General features: G+C 50.2%; 9 protein-coding genes across 9 annotated transcripts; 5 read left to right on the top strand and 4 right to left on the bottom strand.

Annotated features, from left to right (window-relative positions):
- The first annotated feature begins 120 nt into the window (after positions 1-120).
- Positions 121-1,806, top strand: BU24DRAFT_89039 (BCNT-domain-containing protein). Its single transcript, XM_033534758.1, has one exon. The coding sequence runs from the start codon at positions 491-493 to the stop codon at positions 1,568-1,570; it is 1,080 nt and encodes a 359-aa protein (XP_033377312.1). The 5' UTR covers positions 121-490; the 3' UTR covers positions 1,571-1,806.
- Positions 1,807-2,471: 665 nt separating this feature from the next.
- Positions 2,472-4,186, top strand: BU24DRAFT_88996 (uncharacterized protein). Its single transcript, XM_033534757.1, has 2 exons — positions 2,472-3,338; positions 3,389-4,186. Exons 1-2 carry the CDS (start codon positions 2,936-2,938, stop codon positions 3,811-3,813), a joined length of 828 nt encoding a protein of 275 aa, XP_033377313.1. The 5' UTR covers positions 2,472-2,935; the 3' UTR covers positions 3,814-4,186.
- BU24DRAFT_88988 (uncharacterized protein) lies at positions 4,187-6,209 on the top strand. Its single transcript, XM_033534755.1, has 2 exons — positions 4,187-5,537; positions 5,589-6,209. The coding sequence occupies exons 1-2, from the start codon at positions 4,559-4,561 to the stop codon at positions 6,065-6,067; spliced, it is 1,458 nt and encodes a 485-aa protein (XP_033377314.1). The 5' UTR covers positions 4,187-4,558; the 3' UTR covers positions 6,068-6,209.
- A 497-nt stretch (positions 6,210-6,706) lies between these two features.
- Positions 6,707-8,602, top strand: BU24DRAFT_88990 (MFS multidrug transporter-like protein). The gene is made up of 3 exons (XM_033534756.1): positions 6,707-6,967; positions 7,023-7,834; positions 7,893-8,602. Exons 1-3 carry the CDS (start codon positions 6,822-6,824, stop codon positions 8,387-8,389), a joined length of 1,455 nt encoding a protein of 484 aa, XP_033377315.1. The 5' UTR covers positions 6,707-6,821; the 3' UTR covers positions 8,390-8,602.
- A 2,000-nt stretch (positions 8,603-10,602) lies between these two features.
- On the bottom strand, positions 10,603-12,958 carry BU24DRAFT_380969 (uncharacterized protein; the record flags this gene model as incomplete). Its single annotated transcript, XM_033524732.1, has 5 exons — positions 12,503-12,958; positions 12,170-12,446; positions 11,565-12,116; positions 11,388-11,509; positions 10,603-11,335 (listed from the first exon to the last, which is right to left on the bottom strand). Coding segments are annotated over exons 1-5 (2,109 nt in total), but the record flags the coding sequence as incomplete, so codon positions are not given.
- Positions 12,959-13,448: 490 nt separating this feature from the next.
- On the bottom strand, positions 13,449-15,417 carry BU24DRAFT_445230 (carboxypeptidase Y-like protein A). The gene is made up of 2 exons (XM_033530682.1): positions 14,802-15,417; positions 13,449-14,749 (listed from the first exon to the last, which is right to left on the bottom strand). The coding sequence occupies exons 1-2, from the start codon at positions 15,286-15,288 to the stop codon at positions 13,587-13,589; spliced, it is 1,650 nt and encodes a 549-aa protein (XP_033377317.1). The 5' UTR covers positions 15,289-15,417; the 3' UTR covers positions 13,449-13,586.
- Positions 15,418-15,917: 500 nt separating this feature from the next.
- BU24DRAFT_89299 (Shwachman-Bodian-diamond syndrome protein) lies at positions 15,918-17,167 on the top strand. Its single transcript, XM_033534761.1, has 2 exons — positions 15,918-16,103; positions 16,155-17,167. Exons 1-2 carry the CDS (start codon positions 16,037-16,039, stop codon positions 17,036-17,038), a joined length of 951 nt encoding a protein of 316 aa, XP_033377318.1. The 5' UTR covers positions 15,918-16,036; the 3' UTR covers positions 17,039-17,167.
- A 1,354-nt stretch (positions 17,168-18,521) lies between these two features.
- Positions 18,522-18,911, bottom strand: BU24DRAFT_428947 (uncharacterized protein). Its single transcript, XM_033529605.1, has one exon. The coding sequence runs from the start codon at positions 18,828-18,830 to the stop codon at positions 18,609-18,611; it is 222 nt and encodes a 73-aa protein (XP_033377319.1). The 5' UTR covers positions 18,831-18,911; the 3' UTR covers positions 18,522-18,608.
- A 1,692-nt stretch (positions 18,912-20,603) lies between these two features.
- BU24DRAFT_497557 (ribosomal protein S13) lies at positions 20,604-21,491 on the bottom strand (the record flags this gene model as incomplete). Its single annotated transcript, XM_033534279.1, has 5 exons — positions 21,447-21,491; positions 21,389-21,395; positions 21,031-21,158; positions 20,897-20,977; positions 20,604-20,836 (listed from the first exon to the last, which is right to left on the bottom strand). Exons 1-5 carry the CDS (start codon positions 21,463-21,465, stop codon positions 20,604-20,606), a joined length of 468 nt encoding a protein of 155 aa, XP_033377320.1. The 5' UTR covers positions 21,466-21,491.
- Positions 21,492-22,166: the final 675 nt, after the last annotated feature.

Genomic DNA, 22,166 nt, shown 5'->3' on the forward strand with positions numbered 1-22,166 from the left:
GATGGACTAATGTTTTCTGGAGACGGTTTTCTTTTTTTTTGGGAACACACTGGGTCTTTTTATAGCAGGGCTTGAGATACCATTAGACGGTGTGATTATTGAAGAAATGAATTAATTAATATAGTAAAGTACATATCTGTTCAAGAAAAATCTCAGCTTCATGGGCTCGACAATACTGAAACAACTTTTTACTACCTCCTCATCAATGCAAGGATAAAATTGGTATGTTTTGCCATGCAGTTGGAAACTACATTTCTCCAGTCGTGATAGAGCTTGGTCATTTGACACAACGTTTGCAACGAGAACCAGAATATCGAGTGTTTGTCTGATGATCTTTGCTTTGTCTATCAACCGGATTGGTGGTCAAGACAATGGTGAGGTTGCAACGTGACTACGCCGGATTTAGACTAGTGCTGTATCTACCTAAGTACCTAAATATCTTGAATGCGTCCTCTCCATAGTTGGACCATAATTTCTACGCGACATCACAATGGCTCCCCATGACCCCCTCGATGACGACCTTGATGGAGAGGAAGCATACCACGAATCATCCGATGAGGACTTCGATCCCGTAGCAATACCGGCCGACGAATCGTCCGCCTCCTCAGACGAAGAAGAAGCCAATGCCAAACCAGCTGCGCGTAAAGGCAAGCGGAAAGCGCCCGCGGACGATGATCTAGACTCCGGCGATGAAGTCACCATACAAGCTGCTGCGCGAAAGCGGAAGTCAAAGAAGCAAAAGGGCGGGAAAAAGAACGTCGACGATGACGAGCTCATATTATCAGAGGATGAAGGCGGCGATGGAGGGTTGATCAAGACAAGGGCACAGAGACGGGACGAGCAAAAGGAGCGGAGGCCGTTGGCACGAACGGATGGGGCTACCGTTGATGTCGATGCCTTGTGGGCGCAGATGTCGGCCGCACCTTTACAACCAACACACCCACCTTCCGTGTCAAAAGATCAGGAAACACAAGCACAAGGTGCAAATAAGGATTCAGAAGCACAAGTACAGGATGAGACGGATCTCGTATCTATAAAGAAAGTGTACAACTTCGCAGGCCAGAACACCACAGAGGAGAAGCAGGTACCTCGCTCGTTGCTAGACAAACATCTGGCGGATGGGTGGAAAACCGTGGAAACTGGTGCGGTAGGGAGCGACGCCGAGAAGAAGAGTGAAAAAGATGCGGAGTCTAAAATCAGACGCCCGCTCCGTCGCCCTTCGCGTTTCGACGCCAACCCACTCGGCTACGTTCGCGCACTTCCAGCTGAGCATCAACTCGGATGGCCACGGAGAGGTCGCATTACGCCTACAGCTGCTCCTGGCCAGGACAATCCCAACATGGCCGAAGCGACAAAAGCGATTCGACCGGAGAGAGCACAGAAACTCAATGTGGTCGACAAATCCAGACTGGATTGGACGGGATTCGTCAACAAGGAGGGCATTGCAGAGGAGTTGGACGTCCACGGGAAGACGAAGGAAGCCTACTTGGGCCGTATGGAGTTCTTAGCTGGTGTTGACGCAAGGCGGGAGGAAGAGCGCCGGCGGATGAAGACGGCTACCACCACGTGAGCCAGATGTAAACGATTCTATTTTATTTATATAACAATGATACCCCGACTTCGATTGATTCCGATCATGCAATTCAACACACCTTTTGCCCTCCTATGGAATTGACTAACCAACATGGGATATATCGCTTTTGTGCCATTGGAAGAACGAGAGCCATGCCAACAAGAACTCCAATCGAAACATGAGCTGATCAAGGCGGTTCCTCGGTGTAAATGGAATACATTGCATTGCAGGCGCCAGGTGGCGGAGAGGTTCGAACCACTCCATTCTCAACAAGATTTGGTAGGGGCCGGAAATATCTCTCGTACAGTGAAGTTTGGCTGACTGGGAAGGCATTCCTTCTTTGCACCATGTAGCGCTTGACCAACGTCTAGACGACTCCAATCACAGCACCAAGTAGTCCGTACAAAAGGCAAGGGTTTCAGATCGCACGACATCACACCTGGAAGGGCTGCGTTCAAACTCCGTGTGCCGATCGGCGGTTGAACGGAGAATTACTACCACGTTGTTCATAGGCCGCGGATGCTGGGCTATAGAATCGATGCGTGGACGAAGTTGCAAGTCTACTCCCGATCACAGTTGACATGTTTCGTGAGTCGTGACCCCGCGTGGGGTCCATCACAAGGCGACAGAAAATTGGACCGAGTGTACGAAGACTTGCTTCATTTGAACAGCAAGGGTCTCAATCACTACGGGAAGGTTTCACGTTCATCAAAACTACCCAGGCGCCACTCAGGGGCCACTTGGACCGCTATCAAATCATAGCCGACGTCACCCTGCAGAGCGGGACTGCCCGTCCATCAATAGCATTCAGAACTGCCTGCAAACCAATAATGGACTGCATCGATACGACAGAGAATAAATATCTAGCCTCACGCTAGTGAGTTGGATATTCCCCATGGAGCAAAAAGCAAGCGAAGCACTTTCGGCTGGAGAGTCCCGGATCAAGGGCATTCGGGTTTCGACAGAGGAAATAGATAATACACAACACAACCCAGCCCCATCATCCCTGGTAAGATTAAACGATCCAACTAGGAAACGTTTTGACTTGTTCAAGTTTAACCTTTCGTGGCCAAGCACCGTATGATCCTTTGTGGTACGTTTACGGACTTAATTACAGGTGTTTGCACAACCCTGATACAGTTAAGGTTGGACTAACTTGCGAAGCTAGTTGCCGCCGTCCAGGTCTGATTGTTGATCGGACTTCGATATATTGCTACAGGCAGCACTGCTCGCGGGTCCGAATCTTGCCTCGCTTTCCTACCTTCTTCTCCATATCGTGATGTGATTAGCGCGTGCTCGTTCTACTTCTACTATTATACCATAATCGTTCTCTCGCACCGTTGCGAGCCAATCTTCTTCAAAATGAAACCTTTCTCTGCGAAATCGACATCTCTCATCCTCCCTCTCCTTTCGCTCATCGCGATCTCAGCGACTCCAGTCGCCGCGAAATCTACCAGCATCTTCATTGACCAGATCCCACTATATTCTCGGCTGGCATCATGCGCAGAAGACAGAGTCAGTGCGATCATCCGCGCCCAGTTTTCAGGATGCGGCGATAACATGCAATTGACTTCGTTCTCTTGCTTCTGTATCGACTCGAGCACAGAATTCAACTCCATTCTGTCGACAGCCGTCGAGGAGCAATGCGCCCTCACACGAACAGGCGGATTGGCGACAATCACCAAAGGAAGCCCTGAGCCCGAGGTCACTAAGGTGCAGGAGCTGTTCGCGAGCTACTGCTCTAAGACCACCCTGTTGACTGATTGTACGTTTGTATTGCAATTCCTGTAAATCATCAGTTCTAATAGATCATAGTAACGTCAACCAACACGGCAGCAGCAACTGGAACACAAGGTCCTCAGACAGCCACCGCGCCGTCCCTCTCAACCGCCACTTCAACTTCGACAAACTCAGCAGAAGAATCCGGCTCTTCTAACAAAACGCCCATTGCCGCCATCGTCGTCCCATGTGTTATTGTGCCCCTTGCACTAATTGCAGCCGGCGCATTCTTCTTCATCCGCCGACGTCGCAACCATACGAAACCTATAGAATTGGCAGATTCCAGTGCCACGTACCCGCACAGATACAGCGCACCAAAGGAGCTTGTCGGAGACCAGAAGAAACATGAGATGGGCATAGGCGAAGACGCATATGCACACGAGTTGGGTCCCGCGATTCAGCCTGTGGAACTCCAGGGAGGGTCGCCGGCCGATTGGAAGCGGAAAGAGACCTCGACCTGAGTACGGAGAGCCTGACCAAGCAATGATTTCGCTAGAGATTCCGGTGGATTCGAAGAAAAGATTCTTTCGAGAACGGCTGGCACGTGGATGTGCCGAGGATGGATGGTTTCGATTGAAATTGGCAGTTCGTGTTGGATGTCAGCCAGCTGTTACGGCCGAGCACCTTGTCGATGAAGAAAACACCTAGAGCCTCACAATCTCTTTCTTCGATTCTTATTACTTGCAGACCATTTTGGAGCGTAGAGCTACTGCATCAGCCTGCCCCTGTGCTTGCTATCCGGAATATCCTCTGAAATGGGTACGACGCGGCTGCGATACTTTCTTTCGACTGACACATGATTTCCTTTTCCAATTGGCCTTTTGCTACGACAAACAAGAGCCAACAGGTCCAGAAGCCATTTCAATCCACTGTCCAGTTGATCAAATCATGAGATACTTATACCATCCCAAGATAACTTGGTCCAAACCATGTCGCGCTACACATGTACTATGTCGATCTACCTACCAAGATGGGAATATCTATTGCAGCAACCTGGAAGGAGCGGATGGGCATGGATGGAGTCCGGCGGGTACTTTTGCTCTAAACTGTACGAAGATGATCGGACCATTACCCTGAGCTACCTCCTTGCCGAGTTGTAATCTTGAGAACAATCAATCCTAATATTGAGGCATTGGAATGCGGCGTGACTGAACGTAATGACTTTGATCCTGCACTTCGCGCTACCATACGCCTTTCATCTACACGATGCTTACCTTCCTTCCAGCTCAGCATGGCCGCCAACTGCCTTCCTATGTGCTTGCCACCACTACACCAGGCATTTCTACCACACCGACCGCTCCACCCATCCAACAACCAACACTTCACACTACAACTTACAATCTCATCAAGCTTCCCATATTCATTCGCTCACAGAACTCTGTCTACCCACATCATCAAAGCACTAAAAGTATTCTTACCAGTGCTAACTACCTCCCCACCATCACCATGTCTTACACTGCCTCTGGCGAGGTTCCTTTCGATGGCCACACGGATGTAGACCAAGCCCCCAGCCAGCCAGCCCATCCTCTGTCGCACACCGAAGACTCGAGTTCACCGCAGTTAACTCGGGCATCCGATTACATCCCTATCTGGCGCAGACGATGCCAGGAGTACCAAGCAGAACAGCAGCAATATCTCAATTGTTCAGACGAAGCGAAGCAATCGGGCACACATTTGTCCCCACAGATTGGACCTAGGAGCAATCATGAGAACATGCAACCATCTCAGAGCGAGCGGAGTCAAGGGAACATTCCGGCCAAGAATGGAGAGAACACGAGTCAACAAGCGCAGCTTCCTCAAGTGCAACAACCTTTGACCGCTAGCGCTCTGCGAGCAAGTCAAGGCGAGGACTATGGGCGCGGTCGACCTAACTATCGTGGACGAAGACATCACATGAAGCCAGGCGGAGATAGCACGCCAGGTCGGGAATACCCTAACAACAAGCCTTCTGTCATGAACAATCTAAGAGGGAAATTTAAAGCAATTGTGACGCATAGCCGTTCGAACTCAAGAGCACCCTTGGAGCGGAGCTTAGGATACCAGCTCTATCTCGAGGCCAAGAAGCACGGTGAACAGAGTTCCTGGAAACATTATCGACAGCAATTACCGAAGGAGTGGGCAGACTGGGACGAACGCCGATTGCTAGAGCAATATGCAAACTCGTTGGGCTGGCCCTATACACCTGGTAAAGCGCTGTGAGCCCAACTAGACCCGGTATTTCTCTGACTTGACATAGAAGTCTCCCTGCAGGATGATTCATTCACGGACCTTTTCCTCGCCACGAGCTCTCACCATTTGGCGCGGATGGTACAAGGGTTCTTCGAGGCGTGCGACACGCTGACTGCACCTGAAGACTATTCATCCGTACGAACTATGCACTTACTGGGGACAATCATCCGATTCGAAATGATGAGATCGATGCAATTCGCCATTCCGACTTTGTCGCATATTTGCCGTACAGCGAAGGTGAACTCATACAAAGTCGATGCGCAGCAAAGGCAGTGGTGGAAGGCAGAGGCAAGCTTAGGCTTTGCACCGGGCATGGGACCAGTGGTTGCTCAACTCGATTTCGAGAAAGAAAAGTTTAAGAATACGGCCAGGCGTGTAAGGGAGTTGTTGTCTAGTATCGGTTGTGGCTGGGTGCAAGGGTATCCAGACAACCCTTATGGACTGGCAGCACCACCATCGGATTCTTTTCGTTCCCCCTTCTCATGATCATTCATTCCCAACATCGCCCATTACTGGTCCCCAAAGCGGTTTGGGGATAATCGGAATGGTGCATGACTGGATCTGTTGGGTAGGGTTAGGTACCTAGGTGTATGTGACTAGATTGAGAGAGAACGATGGGTTTTCTCATGCCTCGACCGCATCGCAGTGGCAAATACTACCTGCTACTGTATGCTCGTACTTACTCGTATGTATTGTTCCTTTCATAATTGGTACATAGCGGTCGTTCTGGATGGTCGGACGGTGGACGTCGAGTCGCAGTGGCTTATGGGCTAAATCCTGTTGACTTTCCTAATCGGGATTGGTCTACACCCATTTACGGTTACGCTTTGGGTAATGGAAATTTTCCTGCAAATCCGAGTTTTCTCGCTCTTTTGTAAGCGCGCCCTACGAGAAAGTACCCTACTTAGACGAATAACTACCGACAATAGCCTGCCTTGCCTCTGTCTCTCCCTCCTTGTCCTTGTCCTTGTCCCTCGGTGACTGTAACTGTGACTCTTGACTGTTAGCATAGCAAGTCCTCGTTTGTCCGTCTATGACTGGGTCCGTCCGGGGTCGAACCATCCTTCATCCCTTTTAGTCTATTTACTCTGAAACCTTTTGCACCTCTCTCCTTCTATTCTTGCCTTCTTGTCATTGCCAAAGTACTCTCTGCTCGTCCTGTGCATAGTTACATACAATATAGAAAGGCGGTCCAGTTCGTTAGACCAGGTTCTGTGTGACTCTTCCAAAGTCTGACAAGATGGTCGCAGACGAGAGACAGCCCCTCCTTCAGGCTGATGTCACCGAGGTGCAAGAGACTAAGGTCGCAGCCAAACTGCCTGATCAGTGGTCATCGGCGTATAGATGGAGTGTCGTCGCCTTGCTATTCGTGCAGGCATTCACAGTGTAGTTATCCCGTATCACCTTACACGTCTCGTTCTATTCACTGACGCTCAACCAGGACATTCACTTGCATATCCGTGGTCCCAATTGCTGGCCACATCGTTGCAGACCTCAACAATGGCCATAGCGACAAATCTAGCAGCGTCCTCCTCGTCACCATCTGGGAACTTGGCGAGGCAGCAGGCCCTCTCCTGATCGCCCCTCTGTCCGAGATGTATGGACGGTACCCCGTGTTCAACGTCGCCAATGTCCTCTTTATCTGCGGCATCGGCCTGAGTGCCTGGTGCCAGAGTGCAAGCCTTTTCATCTTCGCCCGTTTCCTGACCGGATGTGCCGTCGCCTCCAATGTCCTCGGGCCCGCCATCATCGGCGACATCTTCCCGTCCGAGCAGCGTGGAACTGCCATGTCCTACGTGATGCTTGCACCCCTCCTCGGTGGTGCCATCGGCCCTGCCATTGCTGGAACCATCGCCCAAACCACCGGCTGGAGACAGGTCATGTACATGGCGCTCATCCTTGCGATTCTCTGCGAGACGGCGTTCCTGACGCTGTTCCGCGAGACGTACAAGGTGGTGATCGTGAAGAAGAACCACGCGCTGCTCCGTGCCAACGGCAGCGCAGACGCCGACCAGGACGAAGAAGACGAGACCCTGAAGAAGGCCGTCCACGAGATCGAGGAGTCCGCGCTCTGGGCCTCCATCGTCCGGCCCATGAACGTCCTTGCCAGCTCGTTCGTCCTGCAAATCCTCTCGCTATACGGCGCCCTCGTCTTCGCTTTCTTCTACATCATGTCGACCACTCTCCCCGACATCCTCCAGTCCAAATACAACCTGCCGCCTTCGCTCGTCGGAAGCTCGTTCTTGCTCTTCAGTACGTTTCCCTTACCTTTCTCAATAAGCCCTTCACACAAACTAACATCCCCTCCCAGGCATCGGCTCCTGCATCGGCCTCGTCGTCTGCAACACTCTCCTAGACCGCCTCTACAAGCGCGCCGCAACCCCCGCGAACCCCAAACCCGCGCCTGAATCCCGCCTCCCCCTCATGCTCCTCGCCTCCTCCATCTTCCCAATCTTCGTCGCCCTCTACGGCTGGGCCGCCGAGTTCTCCCTCAAGCTGCCCGTCTTCCTCACCTCCGTCGTCCTCCAGGGCTTCGGCCTCATGCTCATCGAACTCCCCGTCATGGCCTACGTCGTCGATGCGTTTGGCGTCTACTCCGCGTCCGCCATGACCGCCGTGCTCATCACTCGGTGCCTGCTGGGAACCTTCCTGCCGCTCGTCACCGCGCCGCTCGTCGCGGCCGTCGGGTACGGATGGGCATTCATGTTGCTAGCTGCTGCGTGTCTGGTGCTCGCGCCCGTGAGCGGGCTAGTGTGGAGGTACGGCGGGAAGTGGAGGCAGAGGTCGGTTTACACGAGGGATGCTTGATCTCGTTCGCGTAGAGATTCTATAGATATAGAGTATCACGTGTTGTTGCATTTTTTTTTGCTGGTAGATACCAAGAGCAAGGAAAGGGTTACGTGCATCATCGTCTCTGCGACGAAAGCGACATACCGCATTTTACGGCGTTCTTATCTCCCTTTCCTTTGATCATCTGGAAGGGGAGGGGTTATTTAAAAAATTGGGGAAAAGGAAAAGGGAAAGGAAAAGTTCAGTCGTTTTTGAAAAAAAAACTTGGTCAAAGTTGTAGCATTGCATAGCATAATGTATAGCATTTCATCGTCGTTTCAAATCAAGATCTAGGGGCATGTTAGTCCTTTGAAGGTAGTTGGCTTTGAATACGATGAGAATGAGATGGATTATTTGCCCAATTCATTTGTGCAATCTTCTTTTGGGTGAGATGACCATTCGTTGATGGAAGTTAGGAGGGAGCCGGCACTACGCAGTTATTGTCGTATGTCTTCATTCATCGGTGGATTGTACACAAAGCAAGAGACTAGATTATGTGGAACAAATCAACTTGTAAACAATCGCCTTCCAGAGGGACATACTTCCAGGTTCACTAACCACGACCCATCAGTATTTCAATAGTCCCGTAATATAGCCATGTGTCTTTGTATCTTGGGTAAGGTAACGAGTCCTAGACTCAGCTCCCATCATCCAGATGTATAGTACCAGTCGTTGACAAGCTTCGACACGACGAGAGAAAACCACGGCAGTGACTGGATTGCCTGGGTACAACCCTTTCATTCCCAGTCACCATGAATGAATGAAACTTAGGCTACACATCCGATCCCAATCGAAATAAAACCCCGCCATCCGATGCCAACATCCTAGACAGATGAATGCCACGGTACTAGAAACCCCTGTACCCTGGAATAAGGACATCTACCAGCGTCTTTCCACTCTAATCACACGACCCAACCCCCTCAACCCTCCCCTATACACGCAGACGACAGAAACCACAACATAACACAGCAATACAACCTTCCACTCATTCACTCATAAATTTTACATCACGGACAAGAATAATCCAGATAACGCACCAGTAGTAAACAGGCAAGCAAGCAAGTGAACAAGTCTATTCACAAATGCAAATCGGCATAAGGCTAGATATTAACTCGAAGTAGAGCCAGCAACCAATCCAGGAATCAAACTCTCGTCGTCGTGCATTCGTGACCATCATCTTCATGTAAATCTTCTTCGGGATACTCGACTGCATCTTCGTATTCGTTTTCCTCATCTTCCTCCTCTTCGTCTTTGTCTTTGGTGGACTCGGCCTCTCCAATCTCATCACGTTGATACTCGGTGTCATCATCGTATTCATTTTCGTCATCTGAGGTGACTTCTATGACTACTCCCATGTCTCTACGACCGCGCGCGAACATCTTTTGATCCTCCCTCTCCAGCTTCTTCACCTCCACGTCAGTCCTGGGGATAACGACGTTGCGGTAGAAGTCAGCCAGAGGTGGGTTCTCCTTCTTTGCCTCTGCATAACCCTGTCCAAACTCTGCCACCAGTCGTTCCAAGACTACCGTCAATTCAGCATCTTCGTCCATTATTTCCCGGAGTTCATCCGGCTGGTATTGTGGTGTAGGTGAGGTCGTGTTATCTGGGTTAGCCCAATACTTAAGACGACTGATATCGCAGCAGGTATGTCGTAGCCCGATTTTATAGAAGGTAAACGCCCTCAAGAACTCGGCCACCAGCCAGTCATTATGTTCGCTGTCGTGTACGACCTCTTCCAGCACCAACGCGACCATTTCGTCTAAGCTCCGCATGTCATCATTATCAGCCATGTCCTTGAATAAGGCGTGGATTAATCGACAGCCCAAAATTCCGCTACAGCTACAAGTACATGAATCTGTGACTGTACCTGAGAATAATCGAGAAGCTTTTTCCGGGTATCCTAAATAGTTCAAAGCAAAAAGATCACTGCCTACTCTCCAACCTAAACGGTGAATGGTAGTGCAGTCCGAATTAGGCCAACATTCATAGAGATCGGCGCCTTTCGAGACAAACCAGCGCACTAAATCCATTCTTAGCATCTCTTTCCAACTCGTAAATAAAATAATGAAAAACAGTGGCGATATGACTCCACAATCTTGGAAATCCTCCGGTTTCACGTCCTTGAATCCTGCTTCGAAGGCCTTATCAAATCCATCGATGATTTGGTCAATAGGAGGTGACATAGAGGTGTATATATGATATACGCTTCTCTTACTCGGTCGCAGTGAAGGCTTCGGATTGATTCCATATTTGCAGAGAGCTTCCCATACCTCGATAGCCGAAGCATCAAGTAGACGATCCTGAGGCAATGTTGAAGCTTCTTCCGGAAGATGGTATTCCGCAAGTTCGCACAGCAATGTGCGCTGGGAAACAAGGGCGGATAGCAGTTCCTTGACATTAACCTCGGAATTTTGCCGAGTCAATGCCAAATTCCATGCTCCCTCGAGTCCTCCGATATATTGAAGCTCTTCGCTTGTTGCAGTGTCCCGAATCTCAAGCCAGAACCGGAGTGTTTCAAGATCATTGGATATGACAGCCAATTCTAAAAGGGTGGCATTCCATAGAAGGAAAGACCTTCTTGATATACTGACATTGTTTCTCCTTAAGACTTCACAGCCTTGTCGCCATCCCAGATTGGTCGCCAATTCATACATTGTCGTTTCAAAATCGTCAACAACGTCAATTAGACCTTGGTCTTTGTCAATAAGCTCCTGTAGGCCACTTTCGGATCGAGACAGAATGGCGGCTATTGTTTCGGGATAATCCACAGTATCACTGTACTGGTACAATGGCACTTTCTTGTACATGCAAAGGACCCTCCTCGTTTCTTTCATAGATAAAACCGCAGGTATTCCATAGTCGAGTAGCTTCACAAGGATGTCATTGTGGATGCTTTGCTTCTGATGTAAATACTCCACACAGTTCCTTTACCCAATTTAGTATATTGAATATCAAAAAAGACTGGGATGAGGCCTACCGGCCAGATATATCTTTTTCCAAGGCTCCGTCACCCAGGACCTTGAGTAGATAATCGACCACACCTAGCCAATTGGATGGGCTTCTTTCATCATCGCAAATCTTCCCCCAGAAACAAAAGTACTATATACATTGATTAGAATCTGGTATTAATAATCCAACAGCGTGAACAACTAACATGTAGTAGAGTCATCCCATCCTCCAATCTATCATGGGGCGACGCCTCTCTCAGTTGGAACAACTTGAAAAGTTCATCGGTCATGTCCTTGTAGGAATTTGGACCTGATATGGACTCATTTAGGAAGTCAAACACTAGCTTGAAAGCAGGTGAGCCCGATGTGACAATCCGATGGCATCTCAAGTTGGATGAAACCCCAGGACCCCTCATGCTTTGCGAAAAGAAGACAGAGATCTGAACTTTACGCTTCAACATGAGGCTACAAAGATTCAATTGAATTCCCAATTGGGTCGTTGCATCTTCGTAGATGGAGTGTGGGCAATCGATCCTATGCTTCCGTGTCAGCGATTTCCAAAGCTCGAAAGGCCATAAGGAGTAGCTATATGATTTTTTGTGGTGCTTGCAATCGCATGAATGGTATGAGCTAATAGCTCGTGATCCCTTTGAGGAAGCTGCACGGACATGTTTCGTCAAGCTTCTTATCTCTGAAACATCACGCCCAATAGTGCTCATCGAGACCATTGCAGGAGAGCGTGCTTCAATACTTGTGCTCTGAAACAATGTAACGTCAACACATATTCACATGCATTGATTAGATAACTTACAAGCCGATTGACATCAGAAGCTAATGTAACCAGGGTCTCCAATATGCTGGGGATGCCTTCAGCCACTGGAAACACAGACTTCCTAAGGTCCTGTATACTGCTCTCAACTAATAGGAACCCTTCTTTGACGCCCGAATCTTGTATCGTCAACTTTGTGTCGAGGGCTTGGACATTTTTCTTGTGTTGATACGCCATCAAGTCCAACCTCTCATGGAGGGCTTTTCTGTTGGAGTTCGATTGCCGAAGCAGCTGTATCTGATTCAGTTGTGCCTGTTCTCTATCTCAAAGAGTCAGAGGGCTCTAGTCTCATTTGTTGAAAGGATCCATCCTTACATTTGCACGGCTGACAATGCTGACTGAAGATTCTGTTGAATGTTGTGCAACATTTCCTTGCAGTGCGATATCTCTGACTGCTTGAATGGGTGTGATAATCGGATTCTGAATTTGCGAGCTTGTATAGGTAGCTTCGATCCCTCTTCCAAATGGACTGGCCCGATACTTGCTTTGATCCTCTCAATAGCATTTGCACATGTCGTGATAGCTGACCGACTTGTCTGTTGTAGGTGTTCATTAGCCTGGGCTTTTCCAACGACAGCATCCAACTTCTCGAGAATATTCTCCAGCTCTTCAACTTGAATTGAGATCTCGGATCTCCGCGTATCTGCATGCTTCACAGAGTCGATATACCACGTAATGCCTCTGCATAGTTGGATACCCAAAGATATTATTCCAACGACGGTTCCCGCTATTTCTGCCATGGTTTAGGCTCCCGCTTCGAATGAAGTGAGGTGCAAGGAAGTCGTTGGAGCAGGATACAATATCCAGACAAGGTTGAGTGTCGCCCAGGCTGAGGCAGTACCCAAATGAGCTGATCATGCACGTTGTAGGGGCTCAGGGCAGGGATGATGAACGCCTCACTTGTGAATGTACATACGTACAAGCTGGAGACTTGTCCCACCCCAATGATTGGGCGGATGGAATCTATATCGAATTCATATTGAACGACTATGCAAGAAGAAGGAAGCCTTAGGTTACAAGACAAAGTTTGGTCACGGAAGCCAAGCGGTCAGACAGGAGATAATGTAGTGAACACGCCGTTCCAAGAAGGCGCAGGCACGGCGGAGAGAGGAAAGAGAGCACCAAGGCAGTAACGATGAAGAAATGTTCAAAGGCAGACGTACGACACGGCAGTAGCAAGGGGGTCATTTTCTCAAGATAAAGGATTTCCATAAGATTTAGTTCAATGATCTAGAGTTTGTGTATATTCATGCGATAAAATACAAAATGATTTGAATCCAAATTGCTAAGATTACCAGAATGAAACCAAGCCAGATCTTCTCAACAGATTACAATCTCTGGGCGTGCCATGCGGTATCATCATATACGTGACTTAGGGAAAAAAGAAATGTGACACAATTTACTTGGTCTCCCACCACTCGCCAGACAACCACCTGGTGAAGAAGTCGGACGAAGCCTCGGGCTGGTCGTAGGGGACCATGTGGCCACCACCGTGGATCCTGATGAAGGTCAAGTTACCGCTGGACTTGACCTGTCCAATCTTGTCACCCTTGCCGCCGAGGAGGAGATCCTCGGTAGCGGCCTTCTTGTACTCCTTCTGGCCTGGCCACTCGAGAGCCTCAGTCCAGGCCTTGTTGCCAAGCCAGTTGCAGATGTAATCGGCATCACCAGCGTAGATGGCGACGGGGATCTCCTCGAGAATGCCGGGAACGACGCGGTGATATGGCTTCATCCAGTCACCCTGGAGGAGGAAGTTACGGTTGATATCGAAGTTGCAGCTATCATAGCCGGAAACCTCGGCTCCGACGGCCTTGATGACTTCCTTCTTGTTAAGGTAGGCAGTGATCCAATCAATCTCGTCGTAGCAGAGGCCATTGCTGCCGCAGGGCTTGCGGACATCGTAGACGTTCTGTCCAGTGCGCTGGTAGGGGCCGATCATAGCATTGTTGCAGTAGATCGAGGCAGGGACACAAGACCAGACAGACTCGGAGTTGTAGCAGTTCTCGATGAGAGATGCGCAGCGAGGGTAGGCGTTGTCCATAGATTGGCACTCAGACTCGCCAAGAACGGCTGGCCAGCCTCCCTCACCGCAGGCCATGGGGCGGTAGTACTCGTACTGAGTCAGGCCGTCAGTGAGACCGTTACCGATGAGAACGGACTGGAGGTTGATGTTACGCTTCTTGTGAGAAAGAATCTCGGAAGCGAAAACGGGAATGTAATGTCCAGCATAGGACTCGCCAGCAATGTGGAAGGGTTGCTCAGCATACTCGGGGAACTGCTTGAAGAAGAGGGTCAAGAGGGCATAGATGTCCTTGCCAGCAGCAACAGTGTTGCTCACGGAGCCGCTGCTGTAAGAGTATCCGACGTTGACGGGTTGGTCGAGGAAGATAACGGAGGCGTTGGCGTTCCAGGAGTAGGGGTTGGACTTGACCTTGCCATCCTTGGTGATGGAGGCAGGGCCCAACTCCATGAACAGTCCAAGGAGCGAAGAGCAACCAGGTCCTCCATTGAGCCACAGAACGACGGGATCGTTCTTGGGGTCATTTCGGGACTCAAAGAACCCTGATGGGATGTTAGACGATGTGGCGAATGACGCGTACATTCAGGTACTCACAGTAGAAGAGATGCTTGTCCTCCTCGTCATCGTCAAGATATCCACTGTACTGCTTGACCTTATCGACACCAAGCGAGCTGGGGTCAACCTTCTTGACCCTCAAGTTGTAGGTATCGAGCTTTCCGTCGATCTCACGCTCCTTGTCGCCTTGGGCATTCTCAACCCAGACGCTCTGGACATCAGCACCCTTGACGATGTGATCCCACTCAGAGTCGTGCTTGCGGACGTGCGGCTTGGGGGACGAAAAGAATGAAGCCTGGTCGAAAGACTCTGGGAACATGAGAGCGACCTCATCCCAGACGCGGCGAGCTTCACCGGTCAGTGACTTGAGGGACTCCTCGAGGTTGTGGAGCGGCTTCGTCCATGAGTCGGTCTTGATGTCCTTGAACTGCTCGGTGATCTGCTCGGGGAGCTTGAGGACCTGCTGCTGAGGAGCAACAGCTGCAGTGGCAGCTCCGAAGAGCAAGGCCGAGGTTGCTACCTTCATGATTGAGGTTGTTGAGTTGTCGGAGCTACCAGAGCTCTGCGATAAGCCGATATGGGGATACCGAGCGGAAGATTGGCGATAGACAGCAAGCCCACAAGTTAATGGAGCTTAACGGATGATCGAGGTTAGGATGGAAGGGGATGAGAGAATGAGATGGAGGAGAGAGGATGTGGAGGATAAGAGAGTATAGATAGAGAGGAGAGGGAGGTTCGGTGTTGAACGGAGGAGGCGGGTTGAGTAGGTAACCACGAGATGGATGACGCACCCAAGCTCGAGCGTATCAGCGCCCGCCCCAGCCCCCAGCCACCTTGCTGCAATCGGACTAGTGCCATCAGATGCTCCAAGGTCACGAGGTTTTAGCGTTTCATTGTCGGCCTTGGAAAGTCAACCGATGCCAGGTACAACACGGATGTGATGCAGGTACACATATCTATCCGTAGGTATTCATCATGTGAATACCACGGATTGTGTCTTCTTCCATTAAGTAGGACAGAACTGTGCACTCTCTAGATTCCGAATTATATTGTAGGCGCTTCTGACGTCGTCTGAAATACATTTGGTACCATTCCTTATTGGGACTAGCTCCGTTAAGCATGATTGGTTGTGATTCAATATGGCTCATTCTCAACTTAACCAAGGATTCACAGGTAACAACTTTTCTGACTCCAGCTCATAATATAAAGACAGACCGGAGCAGGTCTGGCAGCTTTACGACGAGCACATCGCATATCAATAAACTCACACCACGATGCCGATCAACCAACCTTCAAATCAGATCAAACTCACGAACGTAGCACTCGTTCGCCTAAAGAAAGGTATTGCCCCACGCTTCATCCGGTCCCCCGCATCGACTGACATTTCTCTAGGCAAGAAGCGGTACGAGATCGCCTGCTACAAGAACAAACTGCTCGAGTATAAGGAGAAGATCGAAACCGACATCGATAACGTCCTACAAATCACCCGGGTCTTCGTCAACGTGAACAAGGGCGAATATGCCAACAAAGGCGACCTAGAGAAATCGTTCCCCGGCAAGAAAGAGGAGGAAATCATCGCGGAGATCTTGGACAAGGGCGAATTCCAGGTCGGCGAGCAGGAGCGACATGCGCAAATCGACCGTGTCCGCAATGAAGTCATCCACATGGTCGCGGGAAGGCTTGTGAACCCTGAGACGAAGCGCGTGTACACCACTGGCATGATCGAGAAGGCGCTGGATCAGCTGAGTTCGCAGAGCTCACACCAGAAGCCAGAGAAGCACGATGGATCCGCCGAGGGCGATGCGGAGAAGGAGAAGGCCGAGGCTTTACCCCAGTGGAGAGGTGTCTTGCCCAATAAACCTGCCAAAACCCAAGCGCAGCTCGCCATGAAGGCACTCATCGCTCACCAACCGATACCGGTCATGAAAGCTCGAATGCGACTTCGCGTATCATGCCCTTCGTCGATCCTCAAACGCGCACCCGAAACCGGACCCAAAGAACAACCTGCGAAGGCACCGTCGAAGGGAAAGAAGGGCAAGAAGGGAGAAGAGCCAGAGGAGGCAGCCGACGATAAACCGATTCGCACAGTCAAGGAGACGTTACTAGGCTTCTTTGCCGAGGTGGAAACGCAAGAGGTCGTGGGAGACGAGTGGGAGGCCGTGGGCTTCGTGGACCCTGGAGAGTACAACCTGCTCCGCGACTTCATTGCCAACCACACCAAGGGAAGGGGGAGAGCGGAGATCCTCGACATGGCCGTCAAGCACGAAGATGATTGAATGGAGACACGTCCAAGACAAGGATGCACGCTGCACATTCGACCTCACGCTGGCTGTAGCCTCACAGATATCCAACACAACTGCCAACAGGGATGGATGCTGTCCACAAGCTGCCAATCCGCTGCTCTGCCTCGTAAAGAGCCCGTACGGAGTACCACGGCCACTCGGCCAGAAATACTTCCCTCACGCCCTCTCCATGCGACTGCTGCCATAGCGTGCGTCGCTGAGTTAATCCTCAAGCATACCGCATCGATTGCATGAGCAGAAGCATGCCAAAGCATGAACCCCAATCCGACTTCATAGACATTCATCCCGTGGTCATCCCACAAAAGAAAATAGAGCATAGTGATCGCAGCGCATGTCTTCAATTAAAATACCCCAACACCATGAATCAATCAATCAATACATCCCATACATCGTGCATTTCCCAATCCGCACATCTCGTCCCCCACACCAATGCAATACCTCCCCTCCCCTCCCCCTCCATCCTCCATGCAACAACCCTTACATTAACCACCAACCCGCTCAACTGGCACCACGACACCCGCTCCCACCATACAGATCTGCACGTCACCCAAAACAGCCCCGGTTGTCGCACCGTGGAAAATGAATGGTTCAGCCACTCATCGCCTGACAGGTGTTACCCGACGGTGCATGCGGGCGGATGCAGAGGGACGTTTTTTCCCTCTTAGCGCCCACCGGCATTCTCGACCGCATGGACGTTGGTTAGGGACATTCGGATCGAGGTGGGGTAGCGCAGTTGCCGATGGGATTTCATGTTGAGGTTCTTGTCTGTCTGTCGCGATGGTAGAGGGTGGGTTTGGTTGGATCTAGGTGCTGGGACTTTGGCGTTTGATTGGTTGGTAGGTCAGTTTAGTTCGACTTCACGACACTCGAAAGCTTGAGAGTACGATGAATTGCAAGACCGATATTCTACCATCCTCATACATACATAAAATGCTAGTTCGTAAAAAATGAAAATCGTTAAGTTTCATGAAAATGCCCATAGACAATGAAAATATGCCTTTATGCGTTTTTATGTTGTTTGCTCGTGTGCCAGACACCCATCCTATTGTATCCTACGTTGCTTTCGTTAGATGATGTTTCGTTAAAAGTCGTTACTTGAAAAAATGAAATAAAATGCTCAACCAACATGATGCCCTAGAAAACGCCGAAAGAAAGGGAGAAGTTGAGATTGGTGGAAAACAAACCATAGAAAAAATAATCGCAAGATGAAAATTGCAGACTGGGGGGAAAGAACCCGAGGGCTAAGAGCTCCCTGATGAGGTCGGACCTCCAGGCCCAAGTAGCAGTGGGAAGAACACTAAGGTTTCACCCCCGATGTTTCCCTCTGTAGTCATGGCCTCCCGAGTAAGTGTGTTCCAGTAATGCTTCGAACCGATAAAACACCATGATCCGTCTTGAAGATACGTATCCCCCAAGCTACATTGCAGCAGCCCTAAGCACCTCAACCTCACTAGGTCTCCAAGTCCCCTTTCATGGTCTCGCAAGACCCTCGTGAGTCTAGATACTCGATAGCAATATACTACCACGAGGTAAAAAGGACATCTCAGTCCCACCAGCACCTTCTCAACCTTCCGTTCGCGCTAAGGATCTCCAAAACCTCGGCGCTGCTGGTCCTGATGCCCCAAATTCGCTCGATCGGCTCCGCTATCATCATCCATTCGAACCGCCTCACGTCGTAGAGGTCTAGCACTACACGCACGAGCCAAGGATCGAACATCGGGACGGATGCGTCCTGGTACTGCAGCAACTGGATCGAAGATTCCATTATTTCTGGGGGCCCGTCGTTATTGTGGTGGTGCCGCTCGGCTGTGTCTGATGTTGTGGATGGAGAGGTGGAAGAGGAGCGAGAGGATGACGAGTCCATGGGAGAGTCGGCGCGTCCGCTGAGGAGTAGAACTGCTGGGGAAGCGGAGGAGAAGAGTGCGTAGTCTGAGGACTCGGACGTTGGGGAGGATTCGGTGGAGGAGATGTCGGACCCACTGAGAGACGAATCGGACATTTCATCATCCTCGTCTTCGGAGAGTTTCGTGTGCAGTATGAGATTTCTGCTGCGTTCTGCAGCGGCAAGAGCGTCGTATTGGGGCAGGGACGATCTTGGGATGATAGCGCTTGTGGATTTCGAGTAGGGAGATTCGTCGATGGGTGTTACGGATATGCGAGAGGATGGGGAAGAGGTGAATGATTGGGAGCGGTGGATGCGGATCTTGGGGGAGGGTGTGCGGGGTGGTGGAATGTGGTGAAGGGATGCCATTTTGTCTGAATATTCTTCGACTCTATCTCTTTAATTGGTTCCCCGATTCGGAAGCTGAAGGATTATACAGTGATGTTGTGTAATGATGAAAATTTCGAGTCTGTGTTATACAAGCGCCAAAAGAGCTTTTGTGCAGATGTCAGGGATGTGCAGAGGGGACGAACTCCGAAGCAGCAAATACGTGAAGAAACTGAAAGGCACGATGGCGACAAAGTCGCCAGAACCTGAGGGTTGGGGCAAACTTTGAGGGCGTGAATGCGAGGCATATATCAGTAGATGTTCGTATCCTCCCGTCCACCCGCCCGCAACAACGCTCAGCATGCTCCATGTGCTGGTCCTGCAGGCTGCACACCATATGCAGGGTATGAGCACTGAGTAGTGGTGGAAATTGAAAGGCGTAGAAATTACACGCCACCGTTGGTCGATGGAAAAGAGGAGATTGCATCCCGCGGGATTGTCCAGAGGATCTATCGTTGAGTGGTTTTGCGTGTGGGTGTTGTGTGGTGCTCGACAACGCACTCCGCACTTGGCGTGATGCATCAAAAAGGGAGGGCGAGGATAGCACCCGAATGGCACGCCATCGAGAGATTTCGTTTTGTTAGTATAGTATTGTTTATATTTGAAAGCCCGTCATGATGCCTTTCCTTTGCTGTTCGTTGCTAGGTAGTCAGTTTTCCAAGCTACTGGAGTTAGGCTGGATATCGAACACAGACTCAGGACATAGTCGACGAAATGGGAGCCTCAACGGTCCGGGCCGAGACCGTCTATTCTAGAAGTCAGAAGACAAAGTGCAGTCAATAGACCCAACAATCGACCGCCGTGTTCTCTCGAGAGTGGTGTGGGCAGGGGTGTGACGTGGTGAACTGTACTTTGGTCGGATATGCGGTCTTTCGCCATTGCCCAATAACAGGTCGCTCCCACGCCAGGCTGTTCAAGCCATCGAATCCTATATGATCAACATCATTTGACTCTGACACTTGAGATACCTTTCCAGTCGAGTGGCAGACCACGTAGCAGGCAAGATCATAGGGACAAGTATTGAACGTGTACTGGGATCAGATTGTGTGATTTTTTTTTGGTACAGGCTGAATTGGGCCAACCCTTTCCCTTGGCCTGTCCCTTCGTTGCCATCCCCTACCATTGCAGAGAGCCGCATGACGGAGAAGCGTTAAAAGCCAATCAATGCCGTTAGATAAACACCGTAAGTGCACCTCCACCCATCCACAGAAGCCTTGTACCCCCACACCATACAAGCTCCCAGAAGCTGCCCAGCGAAAGCGAAATCATTTATCCCTTCTTCTTGGACACACCAACGGTACGTCCACGACGACCGGTGGTCTTGGAGTGCTGTCCACGGACGCGGAGGCCCCAGTAGTGTCGGAGACCACGGTGGGCACGGATCTTCTTCAGGCGCTCGAGATCGTCACGGAGCTTGGAGTCGACTCCGTTAGCGAGGACCTGTGAGTCCTTGCCATCGACAATGTCGCGCTGTCGGTTAAGGAACCAGGTGGGGATCTTGTCTGTAGTTGATCATATTAGCCACTGCTGTCGGGATCGTTACAAATTTGGGCCTGTCGTACATTGAAGAGGGTTCTGGATGATGGTGACGAGGCGCTCAAGCTCCTCAGAGGTGAGGTCACCAGCACGCTTGCTGAGATCAACTGCACACAGTCAATTTTTCACGTCCACAAAATGCGACTCAAGGCTGCCATACCATCGGCCTTCTTGCAGACCAAGTTGGAGTATCGGCGACCGACACCCTTGATCTTGGTCAAGGCGTACATGACCTTTTGCTTTCCGTCAACATTGGTGTTGAGGAGACGGATAATGTACTGGAAGTTCCTGCGCAAATCAGCGTTGGTCCTATCTCGAAAATCCCCTTCGCGATATCCCGCGTCAGACCCCGCAGCCACAATCCGCACACGGAATTTTAACATGTCGAAGTTTTTGAGAAGAATGCAGGATGAGCCCATCCATATTCTCAGCGTTACGTGATGCGGTTCGGTGTGTGGATTGCGGATGTGAGGTCTTCGAGCAAGACGGCGACGACGGCGATGGCAGTAGCAACTTACGACTTCTCTGTTGCAGAATTAGTAGATGTCTTTGTGGAAATATATCAGTAGAACGTACCTCCGGAGACGAGAGACATGATGGCGGCTTGTCGAAACTCGTCGGGTTGATGTTCACGTTGTCGTTCAAGCGATATCGAGGATGAATTTTGGTGGGTGAAATTGGTCGCTTGAGTGTGGGTCTTAGTCATCAGAAGGCTTGGCAATTCGTATCACACCTCAAACTCCAAAAGTGGGCCACCGTCCTCATCAGAATGGCCCCTTCAACGAAAAGAGTTTCTATTAACAAAAAGAGCAAGACTCTAAATCACTAAGATTATTGGTAGCACGTTACCTTACTCTTTTCTATTATTATGTTCACCTGCATTGACAATACTCGGAAGTCGCTGAATATTGTACGACAAGGTGTTTCGGAAAAACTAAATCTCCGGCCATTCTTTTCGGCCAACGATCGGCACTACTATTCTATCTTGTAGACTTCTCCTCATTCTTTATTAGCGTAGTTATTACAACATCTCTTAATCCAGTAACTCTTTCGTTGACTTAATAAGGTATGCCTACCTAGGTATTCACCTACATTATCGATCTTCGCATTTGCGCACATGGGTTGGAAGGGCTGTGGACTGGGGCGCAGATCAAGGGTCAACCCGATCTACCTCATCATATACTCTGATCAGGCACTGTGGCACCTTACCACATTAAAAAGCAGTCATGCGCATATTCTCGTCATCAACAATGATATAGTCGTCCATGTTGCCATCTTATTATGAGATTACTATGA

Source organism: Aaosphaeria arxii (genome assembly GCF_010015735.1).
Source record: "Aaosphaeria arxii CBS 175.79 unplaced genomic scaffold BU24scaffold_15, whole genome shotgun sequence".
Taxonomy (NCBI): Eukaryota; Fungi; Ascomycota; class Dothideomycetes; order Pleosporales; genus Aaosphaeria; species Aaosphaeria arxii.